Source organism: Orcinus orca, chromosome 10 (assembly GCF_937001465.1).
Source record: "Orcinus orca chromosome 10, mOrcOrc1.1, whole genome shotgun sequence".
Classification (NCBI taxonomy): Eukaryota; Metazoa; Chordata; class Mammalia; order Artiodactyla; family Delphinidae; genus Orcinus; species Orcinus orca.
This window is the reverse complement of record NC_064568.1, coordinates 43796198-43819521: the sequence shown is the minus strand read 5'-3', so window position 1 is coordinate 43819521 and position 23324 is coordinate 43796198. Positions and strand designations below refer to the sequence as shown.

Sequence of the window (23324 nt, the reverse complement as noted above, 5' to 3'; positions counted from 1 at the left end):
TTTGGGCTGGGTTATTCTTTGTTTTGTGGGCTGTCCTGTGAGTTATGTAATGGTTAGCAGCATCCTTGTTCTCTACTACTAGATGCCAGCAGCACGGCCAGCCCCAGTTATGAAAACCAAAAAATGTCCCAGACATTGATAAATGTTCCCTGGGGGGCAACATCGCCCCATGTTGAGAAGCACCAGTCTAGGCCAGAACACCAAATCGTCACCTCCCACTTGCACTGCTCTAATAGCCCTGGTTTTCCTGCTTCTAATCTTAAGTCTCTTGACTACGTATTCTACATTGACAGAGTGACCCGTTAAAATTATGTCGTATCGTGTTAGTTCCCTGATCAGAATCTCCTAATGGCTTCCCAATATACTTTGAAGAAAATTCATTTGAGTAAATGTCAAACCCCTTACTGCATCTCAGGGTCCTCTATGAGCTGGCCTCGGTGACAGCTTTGGCCTCATTTCTCACTTTTGTTTCTCTTACTCGTTCTGCTCCAGCCACATCGGCCCCTTTGCTCTTCCTAGAAAATGCTGAGCAGCTGTCACCCTTGGCATTTTCTTTTGCCACGCCCTCTGCTCAGCACATTCTTCCCTCAACCAGGTGCACGGCTCACTCTCTCATCTCAATTTGGCCTCTGCTTAGCTATCACCTTCTTTGCTCTCCCATGAAATAGAATGATCACTCTCTATCCACCTAGCTGGCTTAGTTTCTCCTCACAGCACTTCTCCCTGATATCATATACCCATTTATTTATTCTGTCTCCTTCATTAGACTGTAAGTTCTGTAACAGCAGAGACTTTGTATATTTTGGTTATTTTAGAATTCCCAGTGTCAAGAACACTTACTGGCAGACAGCAGGCACCCAATAAATATTTATTAAGTACAGGAATCAAGCAATCAATCAATCAATGAGATTTTCACATCAGCTCACAATACTATAGTAAGGGGATTGTGTAGTCCAATCTAGAGCAAACAAAATATATTCTGCCAGAGCTAGTCTCTGGATAGGAACTGGTTAGGAGCCTTGCTAGAATGTGGAAATGTAGGGTATTTGAGCATGTCCCTCGGGGGCCTATTTGCATAAGGTTCCTTAAGCCTCCCAGAGGGAAAAGGAGATTGGATTCATAGGTTCATGGGATACTGGGATTCACAACCCCAAGAAAAGAGCTATAACTGCTATTCCAATCTGGGAAGAGAGGGTTGGACAGCTGGCACAAGACTTACTTGAGGTCGGACAAAAGCAAAAGACATGGGCAAGGGATGCTTTCCAACACTGTATTGGCCTGGTCCCTAGAGCAACTCTTTAAGGTATTTCAGTGGAGGAGATGGTTAAGTTTAGGCTCTAGTGGAGTTTAAAGAATTTTTAACTGCTGGTTTAAAGGGAAAACATGAATGCCGCCTGTGAGAGAAGGCAGCAGGTACCCTGAGCAGTGCCTCCTGCAGAAGAGATGAGGGGCAGGCAAGGAACAAGTGACCCTGAGGGAATGGCTTTAAAACAAGCAGCCAGAGCAATAGGCACCAGCATGGGGACCAGCAGCTAAAGCAGCACCCAGTGAACTCACGGAAAACAGCACCTGAGGACTGGATACTCACCAGGGACCCCCTGAGAAAGAAATTTCTGAGGCCCTGGGCATTCGGGAAACACTGTAGGGCAAAAAAGCATTCACCAACCCCTCAAACTGGCCAAGGCAGGGGAGACCTGGGGAAATTTGCAACTTAGAAACTAGAAACCCAAATTATGCTTGGCGAAGCTGCCTGTCTTTCAGGGGATGACACTTGCCAAAGTTTAACTCTGTAATTTGAGCTGTAATTTGTGGTCTTCTGGTCATTGTGAGTATATATGGATCCCTGAGGCTACTGTGATCAAAGGGAAGATCCATTTATGGATGTGGTGTGGGCTCCATGACCCTGCCCCTCCCCTAAATCACATCCAGGGTGGGCCAAGGGCCCCTACCCCTGAGAGACTGCCTGGGTCTCTCCCCATGAAAGTGCCACCTCTTTCTACAGCCCGAGGCCATCAGGACTGACTTGGCTGAATTGCCCTCCCGGGTATAGAGGCAGATCTTACAACTATGTTAGAATAACCTTTTAGCAAGAATATCCACTAGGAACTCTAAAGTGTGGTGCCCCATAATTAATAATAACTAACACTTATTGAATGCCTACTGTATGCCAGGGATTTGCTACCTGCTTTATATATATATTATGTCATTTAATCTTCAAATAATACCTGTGGGGTGGGTATTACTATTATTATGCTTTTTAGTTTAGAGATAAGTGAGTCAAGACTCAGGTTAGATAATTTTCTAGAGTTCCCACAGTAGGGATAGGGTGACGTCTTAATCACTGTCGTACATTATCCTCTCCACTTGGAGTGACTGGTCTCTCTTTCCTAAAGAAAGCATCCTCTTTCATGCTTGGGGGTGAAGAAATGGCTCAGAAGTTAGGAGAACAGAGATGGGATCTCTGGCTGAAGTTTGAGCGACGGTGCTGCCGCTTATGAATTGTGGGTAACAATGCAAGCAGTACTCAGAAAACATGGAAGTCCCCTGTTGCGAGGAGCCCAGAGAGGTGCCGTGCAGATGCCTCTTCAAAGAAAGGCTTAGTGTCTCAGCGGTTAGCTCCTTTGGGGTTTGCCTCAGCTGCAGAGAGCTGCCTTGCTCAACATCTTCCCAGGATGGCAACATCCAATGACTGACAGTGATGGGGGGACCACAGCCCAGCCATTTCAGGCCATTCATACCCAATGCAGGACATCTCTAATTGGCTGGAGCTCTGTCAGGCCTGGGCTGCAATCTGACTTCTCTTTCTGTCCAATCCTCCTTCTTCCGCCTTTCTTCCATGGGTGCGGATCGCTAATCACCCCCTTGCATCCCAGACTCTGTCTGGACATCTTAACTGTGACACCTATGTCCCAGGGAAGGCGAGCTCCTGGTGCCCTCCATGGAAGGGCAGATGATCAGAAGCACCCTGGTTATACAGAGAAGACTCTTGGTCTCCCTATGGGAAAGGCTAATTCTGCTTCCCAACTTTTTCCATGCCATCACTTGCAAGAAAGTATTCTATTTGGGCAGCTCATTGAGGGAAATGAAGGAGGTTGCTTGGGTTGGGAGGACTGGTTCAGAGTCTATAACTTGTCCTATAGGCTGAGGGTATCCCTGGAACCCATTCAGGACATACTGGTTGGGAAGATCCAGGCCAAGTCAAAGATCATAATGCTCTAAAGAGGGTGGTGCATACATACACACTCACTAACTGGGCTTGACTATGTGGACTAAAGGCTTAATTGTAAAAGGCAAAATTATAAAACTTTTTTTTTTTTTTTTTTGGCTGCTCCATGCGGCATGTAGGATCTTAGTTCCCTGACCAGGGATTGAACCCGTGCTCCCTGCAGTGGAAGCATGGAGTCTTAACCACTGGACCACCAGGGAAGTCCAAAACTTTTGATAGAAGAATATCTTTATGACCTCAGGATAGGGAAGGATTTCTTAAATAAAACGTACAAAGTGCAAACCAAAAGGGAGAAGATTGATAATTGTACCTACATAAAAATTAAGAACTTCTCAGAAGATATCATGAAGAAATTAAAAAGACAAACCATAAACTGTGAGAGGATATTAGCAACAATATGATAATAATACTAGCAAAGCATTCATATTCAGAATATAGATAAAGAATTCCTAGGACTCAAAAGGAAAAATTCAAGCAATTTGGTAGAAAAATGAGCAAAAGACATGAACAGGCATTTCACAGAAATAGAAAGAGTCATAAATATATAAAAAGATACTTATTAGTTACCAGGGAAACACAAATATTCATCAACAGCTAAAAATGAACCACATATTGCTACTCATTGCAGCATAGATGAATCTTAAAAACCCAGTGGTAGTGAACAAAGCAAATCACAGAATAAATGTTTGCTTCTAATTAAATAAATATGTGCTTGATTCCATTTTCAAAACCAGGAAAAACTAAATGCATAAGGACAAAACTAAAGAAGAACAAGTAAACCATCAATCTAACATTCAGAATATGTTGTGGAGGAGGCAGGGAGTGCGTGGAGGGTCATTAAAGATGTTGATGCTGTTCTGTGTCAAGGGTCGGGAGCTCACTGGCCATATACAGTTCACCACCTTCTATTATACAGCCTGTGAGCTAAGATATTCTTACATTATTTTTAAATGGTGGGGAAAATCTTTTTTTAGTATATTTTGTGGCATTTGAGAATTATTTGAAATTCAAACTTTCAGGGTCCATAAAGAAAGCTTTACTGGAACAGAGCCACAAACGCCTACTGGTTTACAGATTGTCCATCTCTGTCTATCTCTTCCTACCCACCTCCCCATCATATACAGCCAGCTGGAATATAATTTTCCTATTGGAATACAGTTTTCCTTGAGTTTCTCATGTTTATGCATTATGAGCAGAGGCACTGACTGCCTTTGTTCTGGACTATTCTTTCAAGGATATTTGCATAATGAACAGGCTCAGAAGATATAGTGTTTCCCTCCAGAGCAAAAGGCAGGTACCCATTATAAATGTTTCAGATTCCCTAATCTCAGGGTTCCTCTTCTGTAACATAACCCACTGTGCGAGCAGGTACCATCTGGCCCTTTTTACATCATCTTGTGCAAATTGGGGCTCAGAACCAGCACAAGAAAATGCTGATACTCGGGCTACAGCTATTTCTGTGAGTAATAAACTCTCCTTTGTTTCTGACCCAGGAGTCTTGGGTCTTCCACCAGCATCCATGAAAGTGCGGCAGGGTAGAATCTCACACCATTCACAGTTCTTGACACCCGCCCCCCACCATTTTACAGATGAGAAATCTGAAACCCAGAGAAGGGAAGGGACTGGCCTGAGGTCACTGTACTGATGAGTAGCAGCACCATCTCAAGGTCTCATATTTCCATGACACCCAGCCCAGTGCTCAGTCCTTGCCTCTGGGCAGCATCTCAGGACTCCTGCAGGCCTCTGAAGGACATTAGGACATTCCCTTTCTTCCCTTGGGCCTTACCTTTCACGCTACATTTGAAGGTTTGACTGACTACTCCAGTATTATTCTCCTTCTCTGCTGGCCATTGATACACGTAGACTGTGGTTCTGGAAGACCCGGCATCGAGCACGATTCCATACTGAATAAAAGGCGGGGAGGGAGAGTCAGAGACAGGCATCTGAGGACCCCTTTTCCCAGGGGGCCACCGAGAACCCTGAGTCCTCCCAAGAGCTTAACCCACACTGCTTCATTTAGGTGGGAGCTGACCAAAAAGAAAAAAACTATTTTCTCTAAACCAACTTTGTCTCCATGGACTCTGGATGGAGGGGTTGGGGGGAGATGGGTCCGGTGTTCTAGGCCACAGTTCTCAGCCTTGGCCTCACATTAGAATCACTTGGGGAGCTTTTGAAACTCCCAATGCCAAGGCTGCAGCTGAGACCCATTAAATCAGAATCTCTGTCAGTGGACCCAGGCACCAACAGTTTTTAAAGCTCCTTTGGTGATTCCAGTATGCAGCCAAGGTTGAAGATGAGTACCCCAAAGATCTTGCATGCACAGACAGTCTCCTGATTCCTCCTCATCCAGACTCTGCGGGGGTCGGGGAGGGGGGCGCACGGTCAGAAGCCACCTTGGTCTCAGGAGTACAATGAATAGTCAGTCACCTGCTGCCCTCTATTCTCCAAACTTCCAGGCCTATCAGCCTGGGATAAACAACCAAAAGGAAACCATAGGTAGGAAGTTCTCACAGGGGAGTGACACACTGATATCTCCATTGGCCTTCAGAATGAAAGTATTCCTGCTTAAGGAGGAAAAAACTAAAATACAAACGAATGTTGACATATTATCCCACTTAGGTGACGTGTGTGAACAAATGGACAGGAGGGTATTGCCAGCCATCTCACGCAGCTTGAGGCAGGTACCAGGGAGCTTCAGTTGAAGGTGTGGCCCAGCCCAGGCCCTGGACCAGGCCTGCCTAGGAAGGAGCATTCATTAGCAGCCTAGGGACATTGGAATGAGTTACGCTGACCTAGGTCACTATCTGGTTGGGCTTGGAATCAGCCCAGGGCATCAGAGGCTTCTGGGTGGCATCTTTTCCCCAATTCCCCCACCATTGAGTTAGCCTAGCCTGTCCCAGAGGGGAAGATGACGTTGGGTTCTGGAGGCAGGTCACATCAGATGGATTCCTACTTTTCTGATATTGCATAAGAGACCTAACCTCTCTGGGTTCCCTCGTCTTCAGGCAACTTCCTTTCAGAAGTAAATAGGAGACCATTTGCCTGATGCTTCGTGGCTGCTCAATAAATACAGGCTATATAGAAAAATCAGTGAAGCAAAATAAATAAAATTGCAAAGCAAGAAAAAGAGGAAAAAAGTGAATAACACCCCTCAAATCCAACTACTGTTTTAACACCTTGTTATATATCTTTTCCAACGGTCTTCTGTGCATACAACTACATATACACATATGTGTTTAGACATATGTTTTTAAATCAACACAGGATTACAGTACACATAATCTTCTCCAATGCTCTTTTCTTACTTAAAAAGTATATCATGGGGGACTTCCCTGGTGGTCCAGTGGTTAAGGCTCCGCGTTTCCACTGCAGGGGGCACGGGTTCGATCCCTGGTCGGGGAACTAAGATCCCGCATGCCGTGCAGCGCGGCCAATAAATAAATAAGTAAATAAATAAATAAAAGTATATCATGAACATCTTTCCCTACCAGTAAAAGTACTGACATGATTTTTAAGCCATTCATCCCATTCACTATGAGATGTACAGTAGTTGATTTAACCAATCCCCTGATTCTAAACTTTCTATCACGAATGCTTGCTTCATTTGAAATAGGAGCAAATAAAAAAATGTTACTCCAGCTTCTCCATTCTATTAAGATAGAACATCCTGTGTACATTGGTATTTGAACTTGAATAGCCTCTTCACCTCAGCTCTTCAATCTGATGTGTGTTGCCTGGGATCCTGACATGACACCCCCCATGGCAAACAGAGGAGGCATTGTTCACAATCTATTCCAGGCAGAGGCTCCCCGTGAGATTAAAGCACAGGTTGAAACTGAAGGAAACCAGGCACTCCAGAGGTCTGAGCCTCTGTATCAGTCTGCTTTCTTTCCTTCCCTCTGCTGCTGACCTGCTCACCAGCCCCTCCATGCCTGGCACTGATAAGAGGAGAGAGAGCATAAGAGGGCAGCTACTCCAGAGGGTGCCTGTCTGTCCCCAAATCTTCTTTATCCCAACCCTTCATGAAGAATGCTCGAGGCTGCTGGGCCAAGATCTGAAAGAATGAAGAATGTCCATCCTCATTTGTAAGTCCGGGAAAATGGGATTCAGTTTTCACCAGAATGGGCAGCAGCCAGAGACTTTGCTCTGAGATTTGCAGGAGAAATGGCGGCCCCTTGGGCGCCTGCTGATGTGGTGACAGGGACAGCCTTGAGGCCCAGTGCTACTTTGCACTAAGACGATCCACCCCCACCCCACCATCGTTCACTGGCATTTTCAAAAGTGAAAAGATTGGTCTTTAATCAGTTTTCAGAGCTCATTTGCCTAGATCAGTGCAACTCACTGCGGTTCCATGGAGGGAGGGGGAAGGGGAGAATGAATTTCATTCAGTTCAGCTAGGTGGGTGATGTTTGGATGAAAAGCGTTAAGTCACCTTCTGTTTAATGCAGTGTCAGAAAAACAAACAAACAAACATGGTCTGAATGTGGAACTGAAGATACAGTCGGTGGGTGAACCAAAAGGAAACATATGAACCCCATTATCCAAAACTCAAGAACTTTGTGAGCTTCTAACAAAAGCAAAAGCAAAGGTCATAAGATCATCTTTCTTAGATGTGTTTATTATTATTTTTATTATCATCATCATCATTATTACTCTTACTATAATAATGAGAATAATGGTAGTAATAAACATTTGGCGAACACTTATAATATGCCAGGCACTGCACAAAGGGCTTTAGTTTTGCATTTATAAGGCAGGTGTTATCATCATCCCCACTTGACAGATAGGGAAACTGAGGCTCACAGGGGTTAAATAATTAGCCAAGGTCACAGACTTGGGATCAAGCCGGGGTCTAACTGACTCTTAAACCTGTACTCATTGCCCCTGTGCTTTCACTGAGTTCCAAGGAAAACAAGTCTTAACAGGGTGACTGATTAATAAGAAGATGCCTGATATGGTACGGCAGACTTTCTTTGTTCAGACAAAAGACCCTCAGAAGCAAACTCTTGGTTAAGTGGTGTGCAGATCTGGCTGGAGAGGAGAATCACCAATTTGAATAAGGAGCCAGGGCCTTCTGGAAAGGAAAAAACAAATTACGCAACTCTTGTACTCCAAGAGGTAAACCAAGGTGGGCCACAGGGCACCAGATATCCAGGCTGATGACTGAGAATGGATGAGGGTTAGAAGGAAATGGTTTTAACACAGCCTGGCCCAGTTGTTGTGCTTTGGAGAGTCATGTGACCCAAGGTGGGGCTCTGACTGGCAGAAAAGCAGTGTCCCTGAAACCTGGGACCCTGCAGGCCCCTCTTCGACAGTGGCACCATGTGGCTGCGAGCGGCAGTGGCAGTGGGGTATTGATCAGATGGGTCTGAGAAGCTCCAGGGCTTCTAAACAACTGTGATGCAGTTAGGAGGGCAAAACCTCAAGAGGAAGATATTGGACTTAGTGATAATAAAGCAGCGGGGTTGAGGTGGGGGGTAATGAGTGAAACATAAAGGCAACGTCATCATGTTTACTCTTCAAGCTGATAGAGCAGGTCAGACCAGTGACAGTGAAAAAGGGACTGGGGATATTTCCACCGTTGGCTAAGTTTTAATAGTTCCGCTTTTACACTCAGATGAACCAAGGTTAGGTAGGCCAACGTTGGATTTAATAGCCAGATATCATGACTTTTCACGTGGGTCTTGAGGAACATTCCCGGGCCCCTCAGATAGGCCACTGTGGAGCTGGCTCCTCAAAACCAACTGTCAGCAGCACACAAAAAGGCAAAACAAGGCTCAAGGTATGAAAACATAAACAATGAAAAAGCCTTTATATTCACTGGTCTCCACCTCCACACTGCCCTTCCTGCCCCTAGCACACACTGCAAAACAAAAGGAAGGGTCTCTGGACAGCCTGAGAAAAGCTGCATGTGGAATGCCCCCTTCCAAGCTGTCATTCTGCTCCTGCTTCAACCGGCCCAGGACATCTGTCTTTTCTTATAACTAACCCACTCAGTGAAGCAGAATGGGCCTTCTGAGCCAATATTCCTGTGTTATACAACTTCCTGTCCCCTACAACTGGGGCCTGACAGCGAGATTCTGAAGAGATTAAAAACCCCCTCTCTGAACCGTCTGCTAATTCGTGAGGGTATGTCTGCTGGCCCTTCCAAACCCTTGCCTAAGGCCAATGTTCTCTGCTCTCTTTTCTTCCTTCTGTGCCAAGTCTGCTATTTCCAATCTGTGTAACTGTGGGAAGCTATTTGCCCTTTCTGTTCCTGTTTTCTCATCTTCAAAATGGGAATAATAATTATCTACAGGGAACGGTCACTGAGGGTTCCCTGCCCACAAGCCCTCAGACCTTACCACTGTGATGTCCAACCATGCACTTTCTACCTGCCTGAAGGCTGTCTCCATTGGCTGAACCTACCCGAGCCCACAATATGCCAGAAATACTAGAGAGCTAATGTTCCCCAGGGAGCAGCCCTCAACCAATGACTAATGGAAGCTGGTGTGTAAATACGCCCTTGAGTAGGATGACTGTGAGGCAGATGTTCTATATGCCCATGGCAGAGGACACCCCTGAGGTGAGAGTTCTGCACTGGCTCCCAGAAATCCCTAGCAGAACAGCTCCAGCTGCCCACAGTGGTAACCTGCTGGGTAATAGCCCCTCCATTGGCTGCCTTCCCTTCTGTCTCACTTCCCATCCCCCCACAGTTCTTCCTGGGGTCACCCCCAGATGACCATCTTGCATGGGCATCTTTGACTAGGGGAACCCCTCTGACACAGAACTAAGCATGTGTGGTCTCCTCCTTCAACATTGCCCTCCATACTGCTCAGGGACCCACTTTTCTGTATTCAGTTTACTCTTCAAGTCTTCTAATTCCTCCATATCCCTCCAGTTTGAATTTACCTCTCATCTCCCAAAACAACTGCCTTAACCAGCTCATCCCTCACTTTTTTTTTTTTTTCCCCTGCTGTGGCCTCTCCCGTTGTGGAGCACAGGCTCGGGACGCGCAGGCTCAGCAGCCCTGGCTCACGAGCCCAGCCACCCCGCGGCATGTGGGATCCTCCCGGACTGGGTCACGAACCCGTGTCCCCTGCATCAGCAGGCGGACTCTCAACCACTGCGCCACCAGGGAAGCCCCCTCATCCCTCACTTTTAAAGGGCCTGAGGGAAAATTTTATAAATGAAGACTTCTGCTCTGCCCCACCCCCACCTGTCCTCTTCCCATCCCCAGGCAAATCCATAAACAGCCTCATGCACCTGTATGTTGACTGTAGAGGGTGGGCTAGCTCAGACCCCACACCCATGCTCTGTCTACTCTCCCTGCAAGCAGCTGCCCCTTTACCACCCCTCAGACCAGTGGTGAGGTCTGCCCTCAGCAGGAGGCCCACACAGACCCTGGATTCTGGGGTCTCAGGCACCACAACATGTTCTAGAAGGGAAGCACGACTCTTGGTGGGCACATTCCCTTGTCCCACGGAGAGATATACCTGGAACGCAGCTAGAGCTGGTTTGTTTGACTTATGGGATCTAAGGGTGGTACTGGGGTCTAAGAATGGTTACTGGGGTCTAAGAGTGGAACCAGCCTTCCCCCCGATTGGAAGGCACGTCCCTTCTCCAATTCAGCACCTTCCTCTCTCTGCATCCATCCTCCCTCCTTCCCTCCTGTGCAAAGGAGGACGTGTTTTCCCAGCAGAGGCCAATATCTCCTCCTGGGTTCCCTGTTCAGAACTTAGGATCAAGGAACAGCGGGAAGTAAGTGAAGAGAGCCGTGGTAACAAGAGGGTCTGGGTTTCAGTTCTGGTCCTGCCATCCACTGGTCAAACCTATGTTTCCTCACTTGCAAAATGGTGGTGACAGTGCTTGTCCACCTTCCATAGTTGGCAGAAGAGTTCAGCGCGATAATTCAGGGAAAAATGCTCACTCAACCGAATAGCAATTTACAAAGTGTAAGGGGATGGTATTTCCCCTAGTTGCAATCCTGATTTTATATAGTTTATAGGAGAAGGCAGTGTCTGGAACTTGGGAAAACATTCTCTAGGCCTTAGCTAATGTCTTTGGACAACCAGATAATTTGTTTTCCTCTCACCATTAGACAGCTGCATAAGGCTTTTTATTTTTCATTTTTATTCATGCTATTCATGGGGGGCTGAGATTCTTAAGTAAAATACCTATAAAAGAACCAAATTCCATTATCTAAAAAAGATTTTAGGGACTTCCCTGGTGGCACAGTGGTTAAGAATCCGCCTGCCAATGCAGGGGACATGGGTTCGATCCCTGGTCCAGGAAGATTCCACATGCCGTGGAGCAACTAAGCCCATGTGCCACAGCTACTGAGACTGTGCCCTAGAGCCTGTGAGCCACAACTACTAAGCCTGAGAGTTGCAACTGCTGAAGCCCACGTGCCTAGAGCCTGTGCTCCACAACAGGGGAAGCCACCGCAATGAGAAGCCCGGCACTGCAATGAAGAGTAGCCCCACTCGCCACAACTAGAGAAAGCCTGCACGCAGCAATGAAGACCCAACGCGGCCAAAAACAATAAATAAACTTAAAAAAATTGTTTTAGGAAATTTCCTGGTGTTCCAGTGATTAGGACTTGGCACTCTCACTGCCTGGGCCCCAGGTTGGATCCCTGGTGAGAGAATTAAGATCCCACAAGCTGCATGGTGAAGGCAAAAAAAACAAAAATAAATAAATAAAAAGATTTTACTTTAATCCTTTAGAAAAGTGAACTCAGGATGGTAGAGCAAACTCACCCACGCAGCCAAGGCAATATTAGTTTCTTTTTTACCTTTTAAAAACCTCTATTTCAGATATAGCCATTGAACACTCCCTAACAGCAGGAAGATGTAGAAAGGACTCTAAGGTCAAGGATAGATACTAAATGAGATTCAAATAACATGGCTCCTATGGCCCTTGTCCAACTAAGAGAGGTTTTCATATTTTTAAAGAGTCTTAAGAAGACAAAAACAAAAGAAGATATGCAGCAGAAACTATAAACGGCTCTGAAAGCCTAAAATGTGTACTGTTTGGCCCTTTACAGAGAAAGTTTGCTGACTTCTACCCAAAAAGGTTGAAGGACTTACTGACTCTCTTCACCTTTCATTTGACAGTCTCTCATGGGATCACCTCCTACCACCTTTAATAGCCAAGGCAGAAGGGATACACACAATTCTCAGCCTACCAGAGAACATCCATTTGGGGATGGACTTATCAAGAGCTGAGAGAGGCTTCTGGAACTTAGCATAAGGTCCTGAGTAATTTTGGTGGGGGAAGAGTCAGAGGGATCATGGCATACTTCTAGACTCAACAGAGGTAGCACAACACAGCTCAAGAAGTCCTTTCAGGTCCTTGATTTTGTTTACCCAGGCTAGGCCAGAAGAAGAGCCTGGGTCTCCTGGTCTTCACTCATGAGCAAGTTTGTGTCATCTGGAGGAACTGACAAGCTGGTAAATCTTTGGTAGCCATCTATAATTCTTGGCTACAGAGTCTAGCTTTGGTTCTAACAGTCAGGAGTCAAAGCAAGACCTCACAGTCCTAGGAGAAGGTGTCACCACTATCAATCTTTCACCTCAAACATCACAAACCCAGCATGTCCAGTCTTTCTCCCTGGGTTCTTACTCATCCTTTCCCTGGCTCTAGCTAGAGGTAAGGGGCAATAATTTTCTTCTCTTCTAACTCATGAGTTTCGAATCATTGATGTCAGAGCCCATTTCTTCCCTTCAATGCCAACCCCTTCACACCTACCTTCAGTCCTGGAAGGAGAACCTCTTTCTGGTGAATCTGGATGAGTGTGACAGCTACAAGCACCACAATGCTCAAAAGCAAGACCACCAAGGTGATGATGGCTGAAATTCGGGAGAGGGCCTTGAGGCCTAAAATGGGGAGACCCAGAAGACACATGAGGGGGAATTGGGAACAAGGTCCTGGCCTTCTTTGTAGAATCTGTGGACTGGGTGCTTAACCGCATGCATAAGTCACTTCCTCTGGCTTTAGTGAGACCAATACTTTTAGAACAGCAACTGGGCTCAATACCCATTTATCTTTCCTCCAAAGAGTGGACTAAACCAGTGTTTGCAGGGAGGATATGCATGATTTAGTTCTCTGGTATTTCCCAAAGTGTGTTATGCATATTACTGGTCATCCCTGAGATGATTTACAATAACATTTGTTTCAATGTAGATTTGAAAACTATGGGTTTTCTATTAAAGCAGGTGATATAACATTTCATTTGAAAATAATCTCAGATAAATAAAAAGAAATTCATATTGTATTTTAGATGTAATCAATGATTATAAAGTTCAGTACGTGATGACTTATTGTCAAGCAAATAGTAACGTGTTTGAATTCCTAAGATATGTGGGTTCCCAGTAAGAATTCAACCTCAGTCATTTTTCCTGTGTCTATAGTAAAGGCATAGGGTCTCCCCTACATCTTCACAAACAAAGAGTAACTAGACCCCAATCCACGTGTTCCCTCCCAAAGTGGTCATATAATCTCTGGTATTTGTATTTTAATCATAACTATATCTATCTATGTAAACTATATCTATACATTTAAAAGCAAAAGAAAAAATGTAGCATATGAATAGTCTTCAACTAAATATATAGCCTCTGAATAAAGGTAATATATAATTATATGCATTATATAGTAATATATAATGTATCATAATGGGCTATTTCTACTTATTAAATTTAAACTAATATTTCTTAACTAGATGATTATGAGCAAATATTTACTTGGGTCTTAAAAAATCAGTGGGCTAGTGAAAATTTCATAACGTAGCAAATATACGTATAAAAAAATAAAAGAAAAGAAAGAAACTTTCTGAAATGATTCCATTTATGTTAAGTTCTAAAACAGACAGGTGACAGAAATCAGAACAGTGATTGCAAGGGGGTTTGGGGCAAGGATCCACTGGGAAGGAACACGTGGGCACTTTCTGGGGTAATGGAAATGCTCTTACATCTTAATAGGATTGTGGGGTATATGGGTGTGTGCGTTTTTCAAAATTTATCAAATTTTCCAAAGTTCTTTGGAAAAAACTGAAAATCAAAGCAAACCAGCTCCTTAGGTACAATTTCCCTTTAAAAAAAAAAAAGATTCTTATAAATTGTCCCTGTTCTAAAAACATAATCCTTTCAGAAGGCAAGAATACCTAATTTAGGGACACAAGATCTATCCATTTCACTGTATATAAATTATACCTAATTTTTTAAAAAGATAAAAAGACATTTAATTAAAATATTGACTAAATAATAGTCTTGGTAGAACTATTATAGCATAAATATAAGTGGTGACACTCAAATGGCTGAAATATGATAAACACTAGCATAACAGGAAGATCACTGAATTCAGAGAATCCAAATATTTCTCTCACTAATTGTGTACTTAAATGTAAATTAATTAAAATGAAATAAAATTTAAAAACTCAGTTCCTCAGTTTCACTAGCCACATTCCAAGTGTTTAGTAACCTGAAGTGGCTACCACATTGGGCGGTGTAGCTACAGAACATTTCTACCATCACAGAAAGTTCAACTGAATAGCAATGGGGTAGATCCTGTCCTATTCCAGAACATATACTTTTAGATCATCATAACCTATGCTTTACTACTCCTTCATTATTTCTAGGAGACATTTTCTTGGAAGAAGAAAAGAAAGAGCATGTATATACTACCATATAGAGTTAGAGTCAGCCTCAATATCCAATCTCATCATCATGCTCACTACTTGGGGAGGCCAGTCATGCAGTGGGTCTCAATAGCTCAGAACAGCCAACTCTTACCACCTCATCTGATTCCCCTGCAGTATAGATGCTGCCATAGACACTTCCTGATGTCAAAGGTGGTCATGTAACACCTTAATTCTCCTACCTTGTCATTGGGAGTGAACTGGAGGGGGACTTGTCAGTATTTATCAAAATTGCAAATGTGTATACCATCTGCCTCAAAATCCCACTTTTGGGAATTTATTCCACAGAACTAGCCCCGAGTGTGTTAAATGACTTGTACACCAAGTTACTCATTGCAGAATCGTTTGTCATAGCACCTGGAGGGAGGCCAGCCACTGTGGAGTTAACCTTAAGAACCCCTAAAGGGGTCCTGGATCACCTTTCTGTGATTCCAGGTCAAAGGATATGACCCAGACAGAAACCGGTTTATCCACAGAGGCAAATTTTTGCATCAACTTTTAAACAATACATATGCCAGTGTCAGTTATAGTTTAAGGGATTTTTTTTTCTTCCCCTAACAAGACAAGGTAGAGGTTTAATCTGCCATGTTAAACTTGTCCTTTGGAAGGAATGTAACAAGTTAGTCTGTATGTGTGACCTTACAGTATATTGTGTTAAAATTTCAAAGTGTTTTGAATACCCAATTTAGGGGCACCACTAAAGAACATCTGTCCATGGGGCGGGAGTAGGGGTGATATATAAGCAGTCTCCCGACCACAGCCAGGAGGCTGGCCTCCTAAGTTCTCTGTGCTTCAGCAGTTTTCAGGTAAAAAGCTATGATTACCTTAAGCAAACCCTTGCCCCAGCAGAAAAGCCTATCACAAAGCAAAATGGACTAGACCAGGTCTCGTTCATTTAGGGAATGCAGCCTAGAGCTGTGCTGTCATTAGGGCTGGACAAACAATGTAATTACCAGGTGCCTCCCGAAAGTGGAGAGTTCAGACCCTTCTGGGTTTCCACATGAGCAACTCCAAAATGTGCTCCAGAGGCAGGCAGGAAGGGCAAGCTTGGAAGTGTGTGTGTGTGAGTGTGTGTGTGAGCATTCTACACATGTGCCTGCAGTATCAGCGGTAACAACGCTGACCCATGACAGGGGTGGGGGCAGGGGGGATGCTGTAGGCGCCTTGCCAGAAACAACACTTGGATGGAAAGAGAGGCAAGCTCCAAGCGCTTTACAATTCATCACAAAATCAACAATATTCTAAAGCAGACCTTACACACAGCTGGGTAAGGGAAACGACAAGGGCCAAATTAATGGATTATGCAAACCGGAAAAACCATTTACGCGAAACAAGCATGTTAGTCCTTGTTTTGTGTTGCTTTGACGTAGAGAATTACTTTTATCTGTGGAATGCCGGTGGTGAAAGCCCGGTGAGCACTGTCTCACACCAAAGAGGGTAAACCGTCATTTGCTTGGGGACATGGATGAAGAGCTGTGGGCTGAAGCTGGGATTCTCGGGTGATGTGACAAAATCACATTTGCTGCCTGCTGAGCGATACTAACCTGCTTGCTCACAAGGTTGGCGGGTCAGTACCGTGAACATCTCTCCTTCCAGCTGCAGGTGAGAGAACACAGAATGACAGAGCTTTCGTGGCCCCTGACTTACGAAGTTCCAAAAACTTGCACCGTGTTAAAATACAAAGCCACTTCACTTTTACCGAAGGAAAACCTTCCGGGGGACAGATGAACCTAGAACTTCCAAGACAGACCCAAAGCTGGGCTTACATTCTAAGGTCAACTCCCCCCACCCCATGCAAGGAAAGGAAGAAGAACGGGTTTGCTGAATTTTAAATTCAAAAAGATTTCTAAGAAGTCAAGCTTCTCCTGCAGATTTTCCCACCTGTACACACCTCCCGGGGCAGAACAAATCCTCCACCTATTATGAACATTCATAGTCTGAGGAAGGGCTGTTCTTCAAAGCACACCAGCAAGGGAGGCTTGTGTGTGTGTGTGTTCGCGGCCCGCGAGCCCGAGGTCGCCCTTTCAAGATCCAGGACGGTTATCTGTGGCTGCTGGCTGGCGACCATTGCAAGAGGATGTCGGGGCCCCCGGCATCCAGCGCCCCAGGATATTGGAGGCCTCACGCTGGGCTGCGTCTCCACACAGCCAAGGCATCCAAACGCCCAGCCCATCTCCGGACCCGAGGAAGCGCTTGGTAAAGACGTGTCCACCTCTCCCGGCACGGCGGGGACCACCTCCCCACCAGCCGAGGATGTGGGGCTCGCGTCCTTCGGTCCCTCCCTCCAGCCCCCTGCGGAATCCGATTCCGTTTCCTTCCCTCCCAGATCTCAGCCTCACGAAGCTTCCCGTTCCTTCCGCGGCGGCTCGGACACGGGGACCTCTGTCCTTACCTGTGCACAGACGACCCGAGGAAGGCGACTGGCGCTGCCGCAGTGCCAGCTGGCGGCCAGAGCGCAGGAGGCTCCTGTGGAGGCGGGGCGAGGCGGGACGGAGGCGGGGCTGCCGCGTCCGGGGCCCGACCCCTGCGCCTGTCCAGGCGAAGCACCTCTTCACCTGACCTCTTCTAGTTCATCACCACCCGAAGTGGGGGTGGGGAGGGGCGGGAGGCGCTGCGAGACCTTGGCTCTCCACCCGCGATCCCGCCCGAGCCTACCTGGGGAAGGTGGGGCGGGGGCGATGTCTTCTGCCTGCCGCCTTCTTCGATGTCGAGGCCAAGAGCCTTTTGATCTTTTAGTTTCCACCACTGTTACCCTAAGCCTAAGTGGAGGGGAAGTAGGGGAAGGGCAGGGCAGAGACTGGGCACTCCGTGGGTATGCACAGGTGGGCCCTGTGCCCCACCTTTCTGTGAAGTCGAGACCAGTAAATACCTGTAATGTTGGGGGTGAGGCAGGTAAGCAGACTTGTCCCTAGGTCACTTGGACCAGGAGAGCAAAGTAATACAGAGACGTTCCCTCTCAAATAGTTTAGCAGAACCACCTTGGCTATGCCCAGGGACATTCTCACTGGTTACTGAGCAGTGCTCTCCCCCACTGCATTTTATATATGTGTCATTAGGCCAAAATTCAGGGCAAGCACTGCCTGGAAGAGGCCAAATAGGAAAGATGACAAAAATGCAGCCATTCAAATGCCCCAGGAGTCTGTTTTTAATGCAGCAGCAGGTAGCCTTCTGGCCCCTCTGAGTGACCCCCAAGGACTCTTGGAATGATCCCAGCTAGAGGCATAAGCAGACTTTTTTTTTTTTTTTAAACATTTATTTATTTATTTAGCTGCGCTGGGTCTTAGTTGGGGCATGCAGGATCTTCTTTGTGACCTGCGGGATCTTTTTAGTTGCAGCATGCAGGATCTTTAGTTGCGGCATGCGGGATCTTAATTGTGGCATGTGGGATCTAGTTCCCTGATCAGGGATCAAACCCGGGCCCCCTGCATTGGGAGCATGGAGTCTTAACTGCTGGACCACCAGGGAAGTCCCATAAGCAGGCTTCTGTTGGATCATCCCTCTTTGTGGTTCCTGAATATCTGGAAGGAATTGCTGAGGCCCCAACTATGTCCTTGGGAGCCAGGCCCTGTGCACCACTAGTTTTCTGTCCTGTGCAGGTAGGGCCAAACCCTTCATGAGGCAAGAGGGCCTTCAGAGAACAATGCCCCTGTTTTGAGACCTCTGAGACCAGAGAGGTCTGGGTGTGTGTATGTGCGTGCACATACTCACACACACAGGCATGCAAGACCACCAGTCACTTACCCCGAATCTGATGGACATGGACCCTTGCAGGAAATTTGTACAGAGTCTACAGTGGGGCATTCAGTATGTACTTGCTAAATTGTAAGACTTCTTTTCATTGAAAGCTGTGGGTCAGTGAAACACAAGGCATAGGATTGAAAGATGAGGGACTCTCTGCACCCAGGGGACCATAAACCCACAAATAGCTGCTGACGCTGCACCTAGGCCTGGGGTCAGTAACACTGGCTCTAAGGGATGAATGGTTGACCTTAACATCCCTACTGGTTTCCCAGGAGCTGAGAAGAGTTTCCTAGGCCTAAAGGGCCTTGAAATTCAGTTGGTACAGTTCATACTTTGAATGCTCTCCTCAATCTACAGGCCCTGGAATTGTGAGCACCCACCTCCTTTGAGACCCCAAATCTACTTTTATTTTTCCAAACTTCTCTGAAACTCTCTGTTCCAGGCATTGTCTCACACTTCTTTGTGGCTCCCCAACTAGTCCTAGTCATTCAAAGGCACTTCTCCCTCAACCTTCCATGTGTAAGAACACACACACACACACACACACACACACACACACACACACTTCCCCATCAACCCTCCACATGCAGGAACAAACACAGATACATGCGTATACATACATACGCAAATGTTTATGGTTTTTCCTGATTTTAAAATAATACAGATTTGCCTTACCAGGCATCAAACCATACTATAAAGCTATAGTAATTAAAACAGCCTGGTTTGGGCACAAGAATATACCAAGAGAGCTAAAGAACATAAGAGATAGTTCAGTATCAGACTAGTTAATGGGTATGGGATCTAGTATAGCATCAAGAGGAAATTGAGGGCTTCCCTGGTGGCGCAGTGGTTGAGAGTCCGCCTGCCGATGTAGGGGACATGGGTTCGTGCCCTGGTCTGGGAAGATCCCACATGCCGCAGAGCGGCTAAGCCCGTGAGCCATGGCCGCTGAGCCTGAGCGTCCGGAGCCTGTGCTCCGCAACAGGAGAGGCCACAACAGTGAGAGGCCCGTGTACTGCCAAAAAAAAAAGAGGAAATTGAAAGAACATATTATCCAATAATTAGTTTTGAAACCTCTACTTTTCATATTTTTGAACAAATCCCAGTCACTCATCAGACATAAAAATAGATTTTATGTAAATTAAAATTTTGAATAGAAAAAAGGATTTAATATACTAAGAAAATAGAGGAGGATATTTTTATGATCCTTGGGAAGGAACAGCCTCTTCTAGCATTAGATTAAAGCAGGGAGATAAAGTAAACAAACTTGCATCCATAAAAATGTAAAACAACTGCCTTGAAAAAGACACCACCCCTAAAAAAAGGGATCAACTGTGGGGAAATATTTAAGAATGTGATAGCAAAGAGTAAAAAATCATGATATATAATGAAGTCCTACAAATCTATGGAAATATATGAATATCTAAAGTAGAAAAGTGGACAAATGACAAGCACTGGCCAATTTAAAAAGAATAAATGGCCTATAAACATGGCAAAGATGTTTAATCTCATTACTTACCCAAAAGTTGCCAATTAAAACTTTAATATCTTTAAATAAGATCTTTTGGGGGACTTCCCTGGTAGTCCAGTGGGAAAGACTCTGCGCTCCCGATGCAGGGGGCCTGGGTTTGATCCCTGGTCAGGGAACTAGATCCCACATGCATGCCGCAGCTAAGAAGTCCACACACTGCAACTAAAAATCCCGCATGCTGAAACTAAGACCCAGTGCAACCTAAATAAATAAATAAATAAAAATAAATAACTAAATAAATTAGGTTTTTTTAACTGATCAGTTTAGCAAAGCTTAAAAATATCTGTGAATGGCTATCATCAAAAAGAACACAAATAACAAATGTTGGCGAGGATGTGGAGAAAGGGGAACCCTCCTACACTGTTGGTGGGAATGAAAATTGGTGCAGCCACTGTGGAAAACAGTATGGAGGTTCCTTAAAAAACTAAAAATGGAACTACCATATGACCCAGAAATTATACCCCTGGGTATATACCTGAAAAAAATAAAAACACATTGGAAAAGATACATGCACCCCGATGTTCATAGCAGCACTATTTTTTTTTTTTTTTTGTGGTACGCGGGCCTCTCACTGTTGTGGCCTCTATCGTTGCGGAGCACAGGCTCCGGACGCGCAGGCGCAGTGGCCATGGCTCACGGGCCCAGCCATTCCGTGGCATGTGGGGTCTTCCCGGACCGGGGCACGAACCCGTGTCCCCTGCATCGGCAGGCGGACTCTCAACCACTGCACCACCAGGGGAGCCCATAGCAGCACTATTTATAATAGCCAAGATATGGAAGCAACCTAAGTGTCCACCAACAGATGAATGGATAAAGAAACTGTGATACGTGTGTGTGTGTGTGTGTTTGTGTATATGTCTCTCTCTCTCTCTCTATATATATATATATAATAATTTTGCCATTTGCAGCAACATGGATGAACTTGGAGGGCATTGTGCTAAGTGAAATAAGTCAGACAGAAAAAGGCATACTGTATGATATCACTTCTTTGTGGAATCTAAAAAATACAACAAACTAGTGAATATAACAACAACCACCACAAAGGATCTATGCTGCTCCATGCTGGAGAAGGTGTGGGGGAAACAGGCTCTTTTGAAGCTTATGGGATGTGACATGCCCTGGTTTTCTCCCCACCTCGCTAGATGCTTTTTGCTGGTTTGTGCTTCTCTGCCAGGAGTTTCTCAAGATGTAGTCTCGGGCCCTCTTTACTCCTCACTCTGTACTCTCTTCCTAGGTAATCTCATCCATGCCCACAGCTTCTGTTCTATTCACAGAAGCCTCTCCAATGCATGTCTCCTGCTCAGGCTTGCCCCCTTAAGCTGTAGACTTAGAGACTGGCCTGTTTGACTTCTTCGGATGTCTTAGAAGCATCTAAGTTTCTAGGTTTAGAAATCTAAGTTTACTAGGCTTCAAGCTGAGCTCCTTATCCTCCCCCACCGGACCATCACCTCCTCAAACATTTTTAATTTCAGTGGATGGCACCCCCACTCATCCAGGTGGGCAAGCCAGAAACCTGAGGGTTATCTTTGGTAATCTTTCCCTCCTTCCTCATAATCAGTCACTAATTACTGCTGATTTTAACCTCTTAATTATCTCTCCAATATGTACTCCATCTCCACCACCACCACAGTCTGAGCAAGGGTTTCTCGGTCTAGGCCCTAGTTGTATTTCAGGCCAGATAATCCTTTGCTCTGGGGCAATCCCGTGTATCATGATTAAGGAGCATCCTTGATGGTCAGTCACAAAATGCCAGTAACATCCCTCCACACACAGTGGACCAACCAAAAATGTCTGCAGACATTGCCAAGTGTCTTCTGAGGGGTGAGATTTCCCAGTTTGAGAACCACTGGTCTAAGCTACCATTCTCTCTCTCCTGGATTTGGACAATGGTCTCGATTTCTCCCTTTATGATCCATTTTCCCATTGCTACCAGCCTCCTCTTTTCAAAACACAGATCTCGCTGTGTCAACCCCATCCTTAATAGACACTTCTGTGCCATCCATTTCTCAGTGGATACAGACTCAAATCCTCAGTAAGAGGTGAGGGACACAGTGCAGGGGTATGTCCCTAGGAAGGCCCTGCAGGGTCCTGCTTGGTTTCCTATGGACGCCAAAGCACCAAAAGGGAAGTCCAGGCTCCAAGGACAAGCTGCACGAACAGTGCAGTTCCTGGAAGGCAAATGCTGGCTGCTCCAGGAAGCCCACAAAGACATGTCCTGCTTCAACAGACTCACTGGAACCACTATGGAGAGATGGCAAACACCCCTTCATCCAGGACACCTGCCTCTATGAATGCTTCCTCAACCTGGGGCCCTGGCTCCAGCAGCTGGACCACACTGGGCACAGAGAGCAGATCTGGACCTGCCTCTCTGCAAAGATGACTGTCAGTCCTCGTGTGAAAACTGCTGCACCTACTTTACCTAGAAGTGTGTTGCACAACGTAACCAGTGTCCAGTGGGGCTTCCTGCTACCCCTTCAATTTCTACTTCCCACACCGGCCACTCTGCAATGAAATCAAGGGTTGCTCCTACAGCATGAGCCAACTGCAGCCAAGGGAGCGGTCACTGCACCCAGATGTGGTTCATCCTGGCCCAGGGAGCCCCAAGGAGGAAGTTCTATGCTGTGACATGCACTGGGTCTGTGCCCTGTGGGGCTGGCCTCTCCTGCTCATCCTGCCCCTGATGCTGCTCAGCTGAGCTCTTTCTACGTTCTGCTACCTGGACATACCAGCTTGTTCAGCCCCACAGCACCAAGACCCTCAGCTCTTGCTCAGTGGTGGGGTCTCCGTCAGCCAGTTTAAATAAATAGACACCCTTGTTGCTCACACAGAAGTCTTGCAAAAGGATATATGATGGAAAGTAAGCCTCCCTCCAATGACAACTGCATTTTAATTGTTTCTTATAAAAAATGGGAATATTGTTCTGAAAAATTTTCAGATTTTTTCAAGAATTTAATATTTCTGTCTTTTTTTTTTTGACTGTTAATATTTAAAGTTTTTCTTGGTTTACTTATTTCTCCTGCAGAATTACCGACATACTGTTGCTGGTGCCTGTTTCCCATCAGAACAATGCCTTGCACTTTTTCCTTTTGGGGCCCCTCCAGCTGGGGTATCTGAGTGTCAGGTCAAGACCCTGTCTACTAATGTCACCT

At 45.7% G+C, this 23324-nt stretch overlaps 2 protein-coding genes and 2 long non-coding RNA genes across 5 annotated transcripts in view; 2 read left to right on the top strand and 2 right to left on the bottom strand.

Moving 5' to 3' along the window:
• The window catches only part of ENTPD3 (ectonucleoside triphosphate diphosphohydrolase 3), a 34611-nt gene extending 17175 nt beyond the window's left edge, over window positions 1-17436 (bottom strand). The window contains exons 1-4 of one of the 2 annotated variants that reach the window (XM_033401970.2): window positions 17296-17436; window positions 16448-16499; window positions 12959-13086; window positions 5013-5130 (exon numbers count right to left, since the gene is read on the bottom strand). In XM_033401970.2, coding sequence (XP_033257861.1) covers window positions 5013-5130; window positions 12959-13086; window positions 16448-16487 — 286 coding nt within the window. In that variant the 5' untranslated portion in view covers window positions 16488-16499; window positions 17296-17436. The remainder of the gene's footprint in view (window positions 1-5012; window positions 5131-12958; window positions 13087-16447; window positions 16500-17295) is intronic. The other variant, XM_004277856.4, reaches the window with a different exon arrangement.
• LOC125960315 (uncharacterized) overlaps window positions 1-23324 on the top strand; it is a 327486-nt gene that overhangs the window by 190060 nt on the left and 114102 nt on the right. The window lies entirely within an intron of this gene.
• The window catches only part of LOC117195857 (uncharacterized), a 127714-nt gene that overhangs the window by 48366 nt on the left and 56024 nt on the right, over window positions 1-23324 (top strand). The gene's annotated exons all lie outside the window — the stretch shown is intronic.
• Window positions 1-23324, bottom strand: part of RPL14 (ribosomal protein L14) — a 95675-nt gene that overhangs the window by 53266 nt on the left and 19085 nt on the right. The window lies entirely within an intron of this gene.